Source organism: Chrysemys picta, chromosome 18, assembly GCF_011386835.1.
Source record: "Chrysemys picta bellii isolate R12L10 chromosome 18, ASM1138683v2, whole genome shotgun sequence".
Taxonomy (NCBI): Eukaryota; Metazoa; Chordata; order Testudines; family Emydidae; genus Chrysemys; species Chrysemys picta.
Genome location: NC_088808.1, coordinates 9,976,028 through 9,993,898, shown reverse-complemented (window position 1 = coordinate 9,993,898; position 17,871 = coordinate 9,976,028). Strand labels below are relative to the sequence as shown.

At 46.8% G+C, this 17,871-nt stretch overlaps 1 protein-coding gene across 2 annotated transcripts in view; it reads right to left on the bottom strand.

The window, feature by feature from the left end:
* Positions 1–1,182: 1,182 nt before the first annotated feature.
* PAPPA (pappalysin 1) overlaps positions 1,183–17,871 on the bottom strand; it is a 229,160-nt gene continuing 212,471 nt past the window's right edge. For both annotated transcript variants that reach the window (XM_005301373.5, XM_042859693.2), the window contains exon 22: positions 1,183–5,356. In XM_005301373.5, the coding sequence (XP_005301430.2) occupies positions 5,249–5,356 (108 nt within the window). In that variant the 3' untranslated portion in view covers positions 1,183–5,248. The remainder of the gene's footprint in view (positions 5,357–17,871) is intronic.

Here is a 17,871-nt window from a genome sequence, read left to right as displayed (position 1 = left end):
GATCTGGGTCTGCTCTCAGTAAGTCCTGACCAAGCCCCCTTGAGCTCAATGGTTAAACTCTATCAAGGGGAACATGGGGCTCAATCCAACAAGGTGCAGAACACCCGCAAGTCAATGGGAATTAAGGGTACTCAGCGCCTCTTGGAGGAACTCAGCCTATTGGAGAGACAGGATTGGGCCCCAGGATGGTGCAATGCGGAAGTTACTCAGTTGCAGTCAATGGAGTTATACCACTGAGATCAGAATCAGGCTATGTATCTTGAAGATATCAACTCTCTGCACATGGCCTTCTCCCAGTGACAGACTGAACACACATCTAACTCTCACTGGCGTCTGTGGGAGTTTTGCAGGTGAGAAGACTGCAAGATGAGGCCTTAAGGCGAGGATTCTCAAAGCGGTCCAAGGGAGTTAGACACCAAAGTACTGGCATCTAACGCCCTTAGGAAATCCCAACCTAAGGGTCAGTATAACCCATTCAGTCACCTCCTTGTGTTCTAGTTTGGACTCTCATGGAAATCAAGGGATGGAATCTAGGAAACGGGGAAAAGTTTAGTGCCCCTAATCCCAACTAATTGGAATTACCTGTCTGATTATTTAGCAGCTTTTCTTTTATTTTCTTTTCCTCTCTCTCTCTCTCTCTCTGTCTTGTCGTTCTGAATTCAGACTGTGCAGTGATTTTTGAGTGCAGTAATTGGAGCACAGTGAAATACTGGATAAATGTATATGTACAGTTGGATAATGTAAAAAAGCACAAATACACACGTTAAAAAAAATCTGGAAAAAATAAATGCAATGAACCCACCCACCCCCACCCTCCAAAAAACAACAATATACCAACTTCCCTCCCCCGCCCCTGCAAGAAACAAAAACCAATCAAACTAGCCTTATTTCCTGGACTTGTCACAAAGCACAAGGGGAAAAAAAAAAAAAACAACCCAAACCCCGAAACCCCCCCAGACAATGCAATAAACACTTCACTGTATTTCTAGGGATAGCTACACATAAGTGTCTAACTCTCTACTCAGTTGGCCGAATAACACACAAAAATAGGTTTTGCTCTTCTCAGGTTTGGATCATGCATCTTTTTTTTTTCCTTTCTTTTTCCCCCTCCTCTTTCTCTTATCTCTGTAAAGCCTTGTTGTTATTTTTTTCCCCACTTGAATCAGTTGCAGCAAGAAACCGTTGTTTGGGGTTTTTTTTTTTTAATTTTTTTTTTTTTTAAACACAGGTAAAACCTAGAACAAACCGACAGTTACAACCAAGTGAAACCAAAACCGGAAGGGAGGTAGCTGGAACCTGACTCTGAACGACCCTCTGGCACAACCCTCCTGTCTCAGCCATGGGGGCGAGGGGCAGCAGAATGTGCAAGAAAGCCTGGACACCAGCACAGTCCGTTTTGGGGTGGAGGGTAGCAGCTGATAGGGGTTTTCCACCCCGTCACGCACGATTCACCGCTTTCTGATCTAACTCTCCCTCCTCCTAGCCATGGACGCCATCAGCAGCAGGAGCCAAGCTTGGGCAAACCCTGCTCCAAGCGAAGATGATCACCTCACTCAGGGCTACTGTGGGGTGGAGCGTTGGCCCCACATCTCTGGCAGTCAGGCAGGTGCAACGGGACCTGCACCAAGTGAGCAGCTGCCTTCGGTGGCTTTATATCTTTTGTTTTGTGCATTTGCTTGGTGGCTTGTGTCCCTCCCACCTCTTCCTCCTGCCTGATCCAACCCCCACTGAAGTCAATGGGAGTCTTTCCACTGAAGTCAATGGGAGCTGGATTGGACCCTGAAAGAGTTAACCCCTTATACGCCAAGGATTAGATCAATCTTTTCCTCAGGACCGCTCCGAGGGAGGGTGGTAAAGGGCCCACGTCCCTTTGCGGCCCCTCCACTCACCCACCTATGCACAGAGGCAAGGCGTAATGGGAGGCTTGCATTTAGGGAGCGCAAGGGGGCAGAGATGGGAATCAGGAGCCCCCTCACGCACATGCCAACCCAGGTTTTCTTCTAATAAAGCCCATGGGAGGGAATGCTGCGCGAAGCAGCGCTAACATCCGCTGCTGGTGCTGTGGGCTCCGTCGGGGGAGATGCACGGCCCAGTGGGGAAAAGAGCAGCATGGAGGTTCAGCCCTGAAGAGGGGTCTGCCACTGTTGGCAGACCGGGAATTGCAGTGCTGTGACTGGCCTGTGAGGCTTTATGGGTGAGAGGCCACATCTCCTTCCACACTAGCCCTACCCCCTCAAGCAAGAAGGACTCAAATCTCAGTGAGCAGCAGCTTGCCCTATCTTCTCCGCATTGATCCCTGTCTATGCAAAAGGGGCTGTTTTGGCCCTGAGTTCACAGGCGCTCACAGCGGGCACGAGACAAGTATGCGCCTTTGGGGCTCTATGCAGGGTAGTGTTCTAACTGGGGAAACTATAGATATAAACCAAACCCATATTAATACGTATAACTGAAACGTTATAGCTGCCCCTGCTCTCTGGGCGGTGCAAATAGGACATGGGACACAGAGCAGAGCTCCTGCCAACCTGCCTCGGGCATAGAGGACACAAGGCGGTCGGCATTTAAAGGGCATCTGGGGCTTGTGAGCTCTTTTGATGATACACGAAGCAAACTGCCAGCACGGGGGAGGGGCAATGCCACCGTCTCACGTGTATTTTCGTGTGGCTGGCAGCCTCAGAAGAGAGGCAAAGGACTCAGGGCTGCAGGGGATCGCTGTGAGTAAGTGCAGCTCCCATTCTATTCAGCTAGATTTGAGGATGCTCAAGATCATGATGCCTGACCAATCCTTTTGTCCTTGGGAGGGCAACAGTGAGCGCGTGCGTGCAGGTGGGTGGGATGCCTGCATGACAGCCACGACCGGTACCTGTTCTCTGAATCAATAGAGGGCTTTGGATGTGGGACCCTGCAGCAGATTTACGACAGATTCACTGCCCCAGCCCTCCCAGACTGGAATTGTTTTGGGGTCATCACTCGTTTAATGGCCTTAGCTTTAACAGAGTGAGTCCAGGGATGTGTTTGGCCCTTTCTCTTTGGATCCTTAAACTTGACCCCAATTCCTACAAGCATGTTGATTTCCCATGTCGAGCCATTTTTACAACCTCCGGCAGCTCCCCCAGGGGTGCCATGGCTGGGGAAGGGAGATGCAGCCTCTGTAGAAGGCTGGGCATTGACTACACCCAACCGAAATAAAGTCTAGGTCTAGGGAGCGGTCCTAAGGCCCCTAAATCAGTGAGTACCACTGGGACGCCCAAGCTGGGCAATGAAGCACTGGGGGCTTTTGGTATCACTGAGTTGAAGAAGAATTCCTCTTTTGGCTTAAAATGCGAATTTTTTGCCCTTCCCACCACATCTTTTCCCTTCCCCAGAGTCTAAAAGATCAGGCAAGCAGGACGGTTCATTCTGGGCTGCAGTGGTTCAAGGGACAGCAGCCGGTTCTAGGATGGCTTCAAGGGGAGCTGGGCACTAGAGGTCCCACATCTGGCCCCGTGGCCCTTGTCAATGCACTTAAATGAGCTGCCCAAGCTCTAAAATGCCGCTGCCATTCCCTTGTCAGGCAACGTTAGACCCGCCTCTTGTTTGAGCCCATTTTAAAGCCCTGCAGAAGGGGAGATTAACCCTTTCAGGGAGGCGTTATTGTCAATAGGAGCCCTGGATGCAAATCCAGCCGTTCGCGTGCAGACTTTAGGGATATGTTTGGAATGGGTTGTAGCAGCAATGTCCACACTGGCTCCGCTGGGTATCAGATTGACTCAATGGGATCTGAGCAACCAGAGGATGCTGAATCCCAATTAAGAAATGATGGAGCGGCCAGTGGAATGTGCACCTTTCAGGACCAGAACTGGGGGTGGAGAGGAGGGGGCAGATGGGAGGTGTGAGGGTAGCCTCTCTTAATGCCCTTCCTTTTGGAAGGTTCCAAGCAGCTGATCTCCTGCACTGAAGTCGCTATGTGGGATGGATCCGCGCACAGGCCTGAGAATTTAATACTGACAAACCGGGTTCAAAACTCTAATACTGTCCCCAGCCATTCTTTCCCCTCGGCTTGTGCCTTTGCGCTCTCTGCCTCTCCTCTCCTCTCCTCCTGCGCTAACAGGAGCACAAAGAGGTTCTTCAATATAATATACCCACATACCAAAGGGGAGGCGTAAGCAGAACCATTGGCTAGCTGGAGGTGAAGCAGCAAATCTCTTTGGCTGGCTGGTGTCCTGATTTCTTGCCCCAGTGCTGAGGAGAAAACCAGAGGGTCTGAAAGGCAGGTTGTAGGTAAGCTTTAAGGCAGATTGTTTGGTTGCTTGGGGTTGTTGTCACCCTGTCCTGACACAGTAAAGAAACTAGTTGTATGGGACATAGCAGCAGGAGTAGCAGCAGCAGACATGCTCCAACGACAAGTATGGGGGTTTGATTTACCCTCCCTATTCCCTCAGGAGCAATAATCTCCAATCCTCAGTGCCAGCCTAACTCATAAATGCCAATCCTCAGCCCATCCACTCGCTAGCCCCCGCCCTTGCTTCACCACGGGACGGTCTGCCCACCAGCAAACGTCTCGGAGTTCTCCCATGTGTAGGCTGCAATTTGCAGGCTGGAGGTAGGCTAGTGGAGCCGCACAGAAAAGCCCAGTACAGTTTGCAAAGCTCCTAGCCTGGGTGTAATATTTCCATGATAAGATAATGCAACCCACATTTCATCCGTCTGGCCATTTGGAAAGACATTCACCGTGGTGAACCCATCCTAACCTCAGTGCCCTGGGCATGAGATACCTGGCATTCAGCATCAATATAGGCTTGGCCTGGTTTCATCCGAGAGCTCAGCCTCTTCCATGAATGCTCTGAGTTATGAGCGCTGGAGAGGGGAAAGTGTGTTTGCTTTGATCTCAATCTCTCTATTTATCTCTATAAATTTGTATATATATATATGGCTTGTTTCTCGCCTTAGATCTAGATACAAACAGTTCAAATTAGGTGGGCGCACAACTGCATAAACACATGCTGTTTTGATACTTAAAAGTCTTGACTCGACTCTTTGTTTTTGCTTGTTTGTTGTTTTTGCTATTTAAGATATACTTAATACATAACCCCCCACTTTGAGTTCTCCTTGGACAAAAATTAAAGGCAGACTGGGTGAATTCTAAAGGTCCCTGGTGCAGAAATGCCATCCAGTTGAGCAGCTAAATGTTAAAGACAATACCAAAAAGGGATGTGGTGTCTCTCCGAGCCTGCCTTTAGCGGTGTGATCGTCCATTCCATGTTGCCGGACGTTACCCGCGACCGAAGCTGCGTACATCCTTCTGATTGTTCTCTTGAGCGTTGGGGTCTAGGCAAGCACATTCTGCTTGTAGGTCACAGGACATAGGGAAAGGAATAACCTATGGGATAGAGGCAAAAACACAGGGAAGTGCATGAGGAAACACACTTTTCGACAGTCATGTGGATAAGGAACAGGTCTCAAAACACAAGATGCCCTCAGAGAACAGTTGACCAGCTGGCTTCCTTGACTCAATGCTATTTTTGGCGTGATTTATTCAAGCACTGGATTGTCAGCACTGGGACCCTCAGTCCTCTGTCCATTGACAGGACAGGTACAGCACAGGCAACAGCAGTGCGAGCCTTCCACGCTGCTTCCCCAACACACTACAGCCCTATCTCAAAAGGTCTGTTCATATTGTTGCTGGGGATGTGAATGGCAGCTTGGGTAGACATACCCGTGCTCTCTGCGCTCTAGCTAGCTTGCTAACTTGTGCTGCTGCACAAGCCTGCTCCCCCCTCTCCCCCGAAGCACGTAGTTCTTGGCACTGAAGCCTGGCCTGTGGTGTCCTCACTTCTGTTTGTAGAGAGCTAGCTGGAGTACAGCTACATCTCCACCAGAGGCCGTTCACACCCATGGCTGCCGTGTAGACGTACCCAAAGACACAATCTGTAGTGGTGAGAGGGGAGCTCGGTAGGTTCAGGCCTTGGCCTACAGGCATAGAACGTGGGACCCTTGCCACACGACATATTATCAATACGGACGTGCTTGTCTGAAGAACTAGAGCTTTCTCTGTCAGGCTTGCAGCAGTCTTCTGCATCACTGTGCTTGGATTGCCCTTCCTTATCCCAATGCCAGGCTCCCAGCCTCTCCTGAAGGCCCCCTGCTCCCACAAAGCCCATAAGCACTAACTCACGACAAGATTACAACTTCGGCATCCCAAGAGTCAAAGTTATTGGCGTGCACTGGGTCCTGTCCAATCTTGTTCTGTCATTTAGGGGAGGAACCTGCATGCACTGAAGGTAATGGGAGTGATAAAGGCCCAGTTCTACATAGTAAGGCCAAGATTTTCAAACTCGCGTGCTTGAAGATAGGCTCCTAAATCGATATTTAGGCTCCAGAATAAGACCTGATTTTCAAAAGCACCGGTCACTCAAAAGCTCCCACTGATGCCAACAGGAGACGACACGTGCTCAACGCTTTAGAAAAGCAAGTTTACTTAAGTGGCTAAAGGTGGACTTTTATGCCCAATTTTATGCACCTAGTTTTGAAAACCTTGGCTTAAATTCCTCAGGGCAGGCACTGTACCCCGCACACCGCTTAGCACTTAACACTGATGAAAAGGTGCATGTGTTTCACCAAGAGTGAGCCTTTAAATGCTTGGTGTTTTCAAAGTGCAGAGGCCCAACGACTGAGTGGGTGGAAACCTTGGAAGGAATGGGAGCGGGAGATTTTGCTCTGTGCAAATAAAATCTCCTCATTGCCTGTTTAAAGAAGAGCGTGCAGGAGTTGCAGTAACAGCCCGGAGTGCTTGGCTAACAGACGTTGATTTCAGCCTATTGCATCATGGCATTTACATAAAGAGAAGGGGGTGGGGGAGAGTCTTGCTTGCCTGAAGTGAATTCCCAAGAGTCTCTCCCATCTGCGCAGACAGAGTTAATGACCTAATTCCCCTCCCACAACCCTTTCCAGGACAGTGCTGCAACCTGTTCAAATGTTCTCGGCAAGTACAGCAAGCATTTGCTCACTCTCGTTCGCTTGGCTCTGCTCCCTCGTTTTATATGCACTTTTCTCCAGGCCATCGAGCTCGGATCTGTCTGTTCCCTATCGGTATCCATCCATCACTGGCACATCGAAGAATGTGGACCATGCACTTACACACATAGTTACCATTTCTGTCCATGGAGCTATCCCTTCCGTACATGTGCCTGCGTGTCTGTGTACAACGTGCCTTTCTCTTTACACACACGTACGGGAAAGACGGGCCGGGGGCGGGGGGACGGTCTTTATTTCACAACGAGGCAGCCTGAGACGGGGACACAAAGAAGCTAAGAAAAGAGCTCCGAGAGCCAACGCCGGGCACGGATTCGGTGCTCTCCCGAACCACCACCCAGCACGTCTGACTTCACCTTCACAAGCCTCAACCGTTCAGGTGGAATAGGGCACTGGTTTTGTGTCAAGCTGTGGCACTGCCCAAAGAACTGAATCAAAGACCGGGTGACTGCGAAACGTGTGAAGGGAAGAGAAATTTCAAGAGTCTAAAAATAAATAAATTCAAATAGAATTCAGAGAATTTGTAGAAACTGGAGAAAACAGGACGAGCTAAGAGGATATTTTGTAGCCTAAAGGTATAAGTATTTGCTAGGTAAAGCATAGGCACAAGTTAAGGCAGTGAAACAATGAGCTTCCAGGCCTGTAAGGGTGTATTAATTATATTCATTACTTAAGAATTCCCAGTTAACACACTGAGGTTTGATAGCAAATACCTTTACCAATAGGTTACACCTTGGTCCATCCCCAAACCAGTCAGGGCAAGACTGCTGCAAACTACAATGTCCCAGATATTCTTAAATGAGATGGTGGAGTCTATTGGGTACAGTGAAGACCTGAAGTTCATTCCTGACTACTGCTGAGTCACTGTTTTGCCTTGGCCAAGCTCTTCTGTCTCTGGGTTTCAGTTATTCTCCCTGTAAACTGGGGATAATGCTCCTTCTTTAGAGATGCCATCAGTGCAAGATTGTCACTCTTTGGAACTCCAGAGTCAAGAATGGGAACCGTCTCAGAGGATGTCTTCAAAGAAGCATGTTACAGGTATGTAATTTCCCTGTGCGCAACTCACAGAGCTGTGCCAAAATATTGACTTTTGAACTTCCTGGCTCTCTGGAGTTTGTTACAGTTTGACGTCAGTCTGGTGTTCTTTCGAAATGAAGTCAGTGGGCCTCTCCTTATAGCCTTCCCCCCTCCGTCGGCCCCTCCTTCTTTGCTTTCTAACAAACCATTACAAAGACGTGTGAAATCAGAACTGGACAATCTCAGGTCTCAATATAGAGTGAAATGCAACGGCCAGTGATAAACAGGAGGTCAGATGACATGACCTAATGGTCCCTTCTGGCCTTAAACTCTATCAATCTGCGGAAAGAGAATAATCCCTCTGCACCATGAGAGCCTCTGGAGAGGGAATGTCTTCCTCTGTGTTGTCCTAAAAGAACCCTACAGTCTGCCCTATAGGATTCTATACTGAAATAATCCAACTAGTCCACTAGTCTGCCCCCAAAAGATGCTTCAGAGGCAAGTACACGTTCTCGGCAGTGGAACAACATGGCGATAAGGGTATTTTCCTCCTAATCCAGTGAGCAGTTGTGTTAGTCACTTTATACCCCTTAGATATTTTTATCCTATCTAATATAATGTTCTAATCTTCACTTCAATGATATCTTTAACAGCAGCGAGACTCCCGGGGCAATTATGCGTTGTATATCGATGTACTGGACATTGATATGGATAAAGAGAACACCCACAGTCCCATCCGACAGGATACAAATCTATAAATGCTTGTGCTCCAGGGCATAAGCCAATCACTCATTGACAGGGAAGAAAATGGTAGGATGGAATGAGGACAGGTAAACTCAAACACACAGGGCTAATCTCATGACTTCAGCAACAAAAGAGCAGAGGAGAAAGGCTTGCATTCTCCCAGAGAAATAACAATTATAACATGTTTGTTCCAAGCCCCCCAGGGCCAGATTTTCACAAGTATTTGGACACCTAAAGCTGCAGAAAGGCACCAAGTAGTGACTAGCTGCCTAATTCCCATAGACATTTAAAAATCCAGCCCTAAACTCTTTGGGGGCAGAGACTTTTCCTTCTGTGTTTGTACATTTCCTGACACAACAGGGGCCTGGTCCATGACTCAGGCTCCTAGGTGTCACAGCAATATAAACAAACACCAGTACTAAGAAGGTGTCTTCCATTCCTTTTCACTGGGCCATGATCTGGTTAGGTGCTGGAGCCTAGAAAAACACACTCCAAAATGAACGGGCTTTGTTTTTCAGACAGCTCTTTAAGATCCCAAGTCATTAACAGCATATATAACTAGCACTGACATGTCCAAATATATGCATTGACTCTAGATATTATATACATTTAAAAACAAATCTGTTTTCCTTCATTTAGCTACCAAGACCTGTGCTCCCTTGTGTCTCCCCTTGCAACAGTTGATGCCTAACACCCAGGAATGCTGCTGTAGCAGGAGAAAGACAGAATGTTAAAAACTCAGGTCTTGGCTCAGTGATTGTTGTGAAACAGACGAAGATACTGTATCCACAAACAAACTGATGTAGGCAGAGAACACCACAGCCCAAGAGGGGACTTGGAAAGGGGGTTGGGGAGAGAAATGAGAGTGCATAGCCACATACACACACACTGGCATATGAGAGATAGGCCAGAACCAAAACCACAGAGAATTCCAGGGACATATGGATCAAAACCGGAATGCTGGTCTTTGGGCCTATCTTGAATGCACACACACATGCACAAACATCTGAGAGATGGGCCAGAACCAAAAACCACAGGATGGATTAGCACGGAACTCTGGGGAACTTTGGGTCAAAAATCTGTATTTTGGTCCTTGGGTCTATCTTTAATATACACACACACGCGCACACACATGCACGCACAGTTAACAAAAGGAATCAAAGGCAAAGCCAGACAAAGAGACATGGAGAACACAGGAAAGCAGAGCAAACATTATTCCGGAATTAGAGTAGCCACACACACAGCTATTCAAGAATCATTATTGCATTTTAAATTCACATCCCACCTTAATCTGAATTATCTTTCAAATGTAGCCAAGTCCTTATGTTTCTAATCCCTTTCTGAATTTTAACAAGAATTCGGTCTCGATAAATTCATGTGGCAGTGAGTTCCACATGTTAAATGATCTGATGTGTAAAAAACTGCTTCCTTTCATCAGTTTTAAATTTCTTGCCTTCCAGCTTCACTGGAGGGAGAGAGGACAGACAGACATACAAAAAGAGAGAGAGAGACCACCTGTATGAGGACATTTCAGCCTTTCAAACTGCTAAATTCTGTCAGCTCTGTGACACCAAAGCTGAGAGGATTTATTTGTGGTTCACAACTAGAAGTTGTTTTTTGTTTTCCCTCTTTTCTTTGAGCTAAAAACTCCATATAATGTGTAGCCAACTTTACATCCATCACAGACTATAGAAGGGACATAACCCTCTTCTCTGCAATCTCTGCTTATCCAGAGCCTGCTGAAGTTCATGGGAATCTTTCTGTTGACTTCTGTGGGCTTGGGATCAGGCCCTTAATTTCTGCGCTCATACGCTACATGACAGGTCCGGTTCTGACTGTGAAGAAGCACTACCTAGAGGAGGTAGCACAAAGACAGGAGACACAGATACATGGCTGGGATCCAGTCAACAAAATGGACCAGAGGCAGCTAGTCCTCCTCACGGGGCCGCTATGGATTGACACACAGCTAATGCTATCCAGACTCAGATAACCCACTGAGAATCGCTGAGAAAGGACAATCTGGAGGAAACAGATGGGAATGCATTTGAGGGTATTACTCGCCTCCTTCCCAGGGTGAAATCCCAGGCAGGTACCGGGAGGGACGGGAGAACAGTAACACAAATAGCCTGATTCTCAGTCCTCCGCACCCTCTCCCCCACCCCCGCTTCACACTGTAGCTTCAATGCACTTACGGCTGATTCACACTGACATAAGTGAGAGTGGAATCGGCCCCAATGCTGCTGAGGGGTGGGGGTGGGGAGGAGCGTCGCATGTCGGGAAACAGCGTGTTGTTAGATAGGAGTTGAAATGTTTGCAAAATCTCCCTGATGTGACTAACTCTGGAAGTATGAAGAACCCCCACGTACATCCCCCCTCCCATGGATAAAAGTGTTGGGTCAAGATAAGCATGGCAGGCTGCAGCGAGCCATTCTCGGTGGCCCCTCACCTCCCCCTGTACCCTCAGAGTTCACACACCAAGTGGGTGCTTTGTTCCTTAACAGGCCTCTTAAGCACAAACACGTCTTGTACGGTTCTTCTCCCTGGTTTTTGGCATTTAGGTCACCAGGGCTTTTCTGAGATGATGCAAAAATTGACTTTTAACTCTTTGGGCTGGTATGCAGGGTTCACTCCCAAACCAGGTCAATGCCCCGTCAGGGCATGGGAAAGGAGAGATTCAAGCTCCTCAGAGGCCCAATACAGTACGGTATGTAAGGTTTAGAAGGTCTGACTTGCCTCACCCACGGGTGTACATCCAGAACTATCTCCTTGATGTTCATGGGCCTGACTCTCTTCTCACTTATCCTGATGTAAATCCGGAGTTACCCAACTGAAGTCAACAGGCCCGATTCGCCTCTCATTCACCCTGGGGTGTCAATCAGGAATAACTCCACTGAAATGAATGTAATTACATTGGCATAGACCCGGCATGAGAGTAGAGTCAGGCCCTAGAGGGTACGTCTACATAGCAAAGAAAAACCCACGGCTGGCCCGTGCCTGCTGACTTGGGCTCACAGGGCTCAGGCTATGGGGCTGTTGCATTGCAGTATAGACTTCCGGTTTTGGGATCGAGCCTGAGATCTGGGAGCCTCCCACGCTGCAGGGTCCTAGGGCCTGGGCTCCCGCCCAAGCCCAGAAGTCTAACAGCAATGAAACAGCCCCGCAGCCCGATCCCCGCGAACCCAAATCCGCTGAGACGGGCCAGCCGCCGGTGTCTAGTTGCTGTGTAGACGTCCCCCTAGAGGAGGGGAGGATGTAACAAGGAGGTCAGTAACTTATTTTGATTCCCTGCTCTTCATCTGCGTTCGTAATGCTGACAATTGAGGGGCTGAAAGGAGCAAGGGAGCCAGTTTGGCAAACCACACGGAGCGTGAAAGTAAGCAGCTCTGCCGCTCCGCAATCAGTTGTGCTTCCAATCCCTGTGCTACTGCTTGTGAAAACATGAATGTAATTAGTCTAAATAAGCACCAAAGATTTCAGAGCAGCCTGACCACCCAGAGGCAAATAGCTGGTGTGTAGTAAGGAAAGCCCTGGTCCTTGGTTTCTGTAACACTTGCTAATGAAGCAAGGTTGGGTGGCTGAGCAAACACCTTCAGTTAGCACCTCTCCAGGGAATGCTGTATGTCGTGGGGTTACAGCATTTCTCATACCAGCCAAGAATTTGCTCTTAGGATAGACAATGTGGGCTGCAACCATCCCTCCTTTTAATTTATTGCTGTCTGGAAAAGAATCCCTTTGCTGTTATGCAAACCAACTCTGAGCCCTGAAACGGCCACTCAACCAGCCATGACCAACAATGCCCTCACACGTCACACAACCACTTGCTAACCAGGACCAAACATAACAAGTAAGCAAGTTCACCCAAACGCCTGGGGGACACGTGCACTTGGTGCGTGTACTAAACACTGAACCATTTCCAAACTAAGGAAGCAATGCTATTAATTGCATCCTTTGTTCCTTCATGCCCACCCTTTATTGAATCTCTAGCTAATTACAGTGCACAGGAACAGCTTGCCAGGGGCACTGGAGGTGGCATGTCAGGGAGATCCACTCTTCTGGATAAGCGTAGTTTCCTCAGTGGCAGCTAGACCACTGGTTATGTGAGCTTTCTCATACCCACGTTCTAAACACTGCCGGTTAGGACTGTTGGCTTCAGGCAGAAGAGCAGGAATAGGAACAAGAAAGTGCCATGATTCAGAGATGATCAGATTTGGGTATTTACATCTCCAGAGTACTCATAGATTGTCACTTTTACTTTTGGCCACAGAAGATGGTTAGGGATCCACTGGATTCCACTTTTTGAGGGGGATGGACACACTCATGGAAATCACTGCTGATACTACTGCACATTAAGGCAATATGTCTGCTCAAGGCCCTTTGCTTTATGTCCCAGTTTCTTGAGTGAAGAGGGTCAGATAAGTTTCCATGTGTTTTGGATAAACAAAACATTGGATGAACCATGCCAGGTTTTCCATCCAGCACTAGGCCTCATTTGTTTTTCACTGAGCCACTTTGTGTTTTTCTCTCCACGGTGTGCACCTGTTTCAATGGAACATCAATCGGCTGAAGATTTGGCATTTTAAATGGAGATTTGTGCCAGGATGATGTATACTTGGCATTAGCCAAAGTAGTTGATGTCTAACCTGAGCTCTGAAACTGTATGAGACAGATTCTCCTTTCAACTGCACTGGGGCTACCCCCTTGCAATGAAGTGGAGTGGCAGGGATTTAAGTCAGAGGAGAATGTGGCACTGTAAATACAGTCCAGTTTTGCGGAATTTAAAGAGCTTGTTCTTCAGGGTTAGATTTGCTTGAACAAGTTGCAGGGACTGGGATGCAGAATCTTTAACACAGAGTGTCCGTAATTATAGTTTAGAATAAAGTATGTGAGCAGGGCCCATTGAGAAATGGTTTCGATCTGCACAAGTTCTTTCTCGCCATGCTTGTCAAGCGAAAACTCATAAAATGGGAAGAAATGAGGAAAGTAGTGGAGGAGAAAGACAACTGGAGAGGAGAAATCTTGGGGGAAGGAAAAAAAAACCCACCAACAACAGGGGAGTAGTTACACCATAAGGGGTTGTTAATGTTCCCCAGGGAATTTCTGGAGGATCTCTGAAATAAGTCCCCAGAGGACTCAAAAAGGGCAGATATAGTGCCAATCTATAAAAAGGGGAATAAGGACAACCCAGGAATTTACAGAGCAGTCTCCTTAACTTCAGTACCCGGAAAGATAATGGAGCAAATAATTAAGCAATCAATTTGCAGACACCTAGAAGATAGTAAGGTGACAAGTAACAGTCAGCATGGATTTGTCAAGAACAAATCACGTCAAATGTAATAGCTTTCTTTGACAGGGTAACAAGCCTTGTGGATAGGTGGGAAGCTGTAGAAGTGGTATATCTTGGCTTTAGTAAGGCTTTTGATATTGTATTGCATGGCATTCTCATAAACAAACTAGGGAAATACAACCTAGATGGAGCTACTGTCAGGTAGGTGCATAACTGGTTGGAAAACCATTCCCAGAGAGTAGTTATCAGTGGTTCACAGTCAAACTGGAAGGACATATCAAGTGGGGCCCCACAGGGATCAGTTCTGGGTCTGGTTCTGTTCAATATCTTCATCAATGATTTAGATAATGGCATAGAGAGTACACTCATAAAGTCTGTGGATGATACCAGGCTGGGAGAGGTTGCAAGTGTTTTGGAGGACAGGATTAAAAATCAAAACGATCTGGACAAACTGGAGAAATGGGCTGAAGTAAATAGGATGAAATTCAATAAGGACTAATACAAAGTGCTCCACTTAGGAAAGAACAATCAGTTGCACACAAATAAAATGGGAAAGGACTGCCGAGGAAGGAGTACTGCGGAAAGGGATCTGGGAATCACAAGCTAAATATGAGTCAAGAGTGTAATACTGTTGCAAAAAAAGCAAACATAATTCTGGGCTACATTAACAGGAATGTTGTAAGCAAGACATGAGAAGTAATTCTTTCACTCTACTCCACACTGATTAAACCTCAACTGGAGTATTGCGTCCGGTTCTGGGCGCCACATTTCAGGAAAGATGTGGGCAAACTGGAGAGGCTCTAGAGAAGAGCAACAAAAATGATGAAAGGTTTAGAAAACATGACCTGTGAGGGAAGATTGAAAATATTGGATTTGTTTAGTCTGGAGAAGAGAAGATGGAGAGGGGACATGATAACAGTTTTCAAGTACATAAAAGCTTGTTACAAGGAGGAGGGAGAAAAATTGTTCTCTTTAACCTGTGAGGATAGGACAAGCAGCAATGGGCTTAAATTGCACCAAGGAAGGTTTCGGTTGGACATTAGGAAAAACTTCCTGTCATGGTGGTTAAACTCTGGAATAAATTGTCTAGCGAGGTTTTCGAATCTCCACCATTGGAGATTTTTTAAGAGCAGGTTAGACAAACACCTGTCAGGGATGGTCTAGATAATACCTAGACCTGTCTTGAATGCAGGGGCCTGGACAAGATGACCTCTTGAGGTCCCTTCCAGTCCTATGATTCTATACGATTCTATAAAATGAGGGGATAGGAAAGGAACAGACACTAAATCAAAGGAACCCTACTAGTGGGATTTGAGGCAATCTGCTCTTGGGGCTAAATCATGCATTATCGAAGGTGGGGCTGTTGTGTGCATTTGGCCTTACGTTTGAAAGGACGCCAACAGCTTTAACGTTCTGTACGGAAAGATGCAAATAACCCCAGCAAGATGGGCGTATGGGAAATTTCTATCAATTACTTGTGTTGCTCCTTTTTTTGGCCTCTGGGGGCTAATTTCTCCCTCATCTCTACCCAGCCCTTTCTACTGACTCCAAAGAAGTTGCACACATGGAATTAGGGGCAGAATTTGGCCCTAACTTTTGCTGTCTGGGATCCCAGAATGCTATCGGCTTGGAATGTTACACCGACCAGGCAGTCCTTCCAGACAACAGCCAGTCTAGAGATGTCCTGGGTAATTGCTTGCTTACTTTATCAATGTGCTGTATTTTTCTGAAACATGTTTTATAAATACCTTATTTCTGTGTGTTGTGGGATGCAAACAAGAAGCAGTTTTATAGCACAGCCGGGCAAAGGGCAATCTGGCAATCTGTGCCAGGTCAGGAGGTTGCAGACATTAAAAAGAAATGGGATTTTATTTTGTCCTTAATGGAGGACCTTGTTCCCTCTGAATCCACAACAGAAGCCCTTTCTCCCTCAATGACATGCATTGTGGTGACCTTCCTTTGGCCAAGGAGAGCTGCGTGGCATTCCCTATGGAGTCCTTCAAAGCCACTCTGGGGTCATCCATAGCAGTGCAACATACTCTTTCCCTCAGGGGCTGACCATGCTGTCCGTACGTGTACCAGTCCCTACTAGACTAGAAACAGAACCTGAGTTTTAGGTGCACAGCCTTTGATTGTTAACTGCCAGGCCTGGCAGCTGGTTCCATAAAGGATGTTGCAGGAAGTGGTGTTGGTGATTCATTAGGTGGTGCTCTTCTCTCAGACTCTTTGCCTGGGCATGGTGTTGTGGGACACTGCAGCTGATCCAGGAATGCACAACATTTGTCTGACGAATGTATCCTTTTCCTGCTTACTAAATACCCATGACAGATCGTAATCGCCTCAAAAAATATTCACCTCAATATTACTGAATATCAAAGTGTTCCATGCAGTTCTTTCGTGATTTATTTTAAACTCTGTGGACCGATGGTGAGCAGTTCTCGGCAAGTGTTCGATATTGATTATTTCAGCTGAGTTGTGATTGGTCTGGTAAGTCATGTGGCATTGTTTCCATTCCTTGACTGGAGGAGCGCACAAGGCCACCTTGTGCTAATATACGTGTGCGCCAATTTAAAACTTGGTTTCCGTGAATCCTTGTGCATGCAAATTTGAAATTACCTTTCTGTGAGCTTTCATGCCAGTGTAACATGATTGCGTGGACATTTGTGGAAAGCGAACAGAAAAGGGGTCAATGTTCCAGGGACTTTTTGGTGGAACCTTTTATTTCTGTACAGCCCATTTCTATGTGGTTGCTTTGCAGCTGGAAATACCACTTTTTTGGGAAGAGACATAAAACCAAAGTTTTGACCATTTGTGGTCAATAAAGACCTCAGTTCGCTTTCGGCATGACTGTTAACACCTGCAGCTTCAACCGGATATGCTATGATTCTTTGCTTCCCTTTTTAAAACAAAATGTGGTGGTGGTGTGCACCGTTAAACACTCAGAGGTGACTGTATTGCAGTGGAGACTGTAAAATGTCTTGGGATCTTCGGGGATGAAAGGTGCTGTGCAAATACACAATATTTTATTAGTCCTCTTTTAAGAGCGTTGTGAGACCGCAGTGAGTGAGCCTGATACACCAGACAGCAGCGGTAGGTGTCTCCCTCAAATGCTTGAACACTTTCGAACAACTGCGTAGAAATACACCCTCATCTGGTACTGGAATTAAAAGAGCTGGGTTTGCCCCTCCCTATGTCTCCTTCAGTTTTTGGCCTTTACACCCAAAATGTGTTTTAAGGCTGTGGCTTTTAAGTAGGTGGCAAATCGCGCTGGAAGGATTTGGTATGTGGAATATTTTTATGCATCTCTCTTTTCTCTCACCTTTCATTGTTTTTCCCTTAGGAACATCTCCTTTAACATTCCACTCATAATACTCTTCAAAGGAGGAGGCTGTACTTGAATAACTATGCCTAAAATCTGTTCTCCAGCCAAGGGCCCTTAGACCGGAAAACAACTAACTTCCCCATATGGCTGAGTGTCTGCATGGGAATTCAAACAGGTGTCTGTGAGCTGGTGGCCATTCCTTTGAACTGCATGAGACACACTGCTGGCCTCAAATGACCCTTTTCCTCTGAAACTTTTACATCATGCTATGTTCCTGCCTGCTAGATTATTATGCCATAAATTTAATAAACTAGGCACTGGCCATCTCACTTTTGAGTTGAAGATCCTAGGACTTGGTTCGTTTTCTCATTTCTTTTGTGTGTTTTGTTTGGTTTCTGGGTTCTTGTTGTTGTGTTTTAAATGTCTTTGAAAGCTGAGTGCATGTATCTGGAGAAAACACATCATTTGAGGGGTTGGCCCTTGTGAATGATTAGGA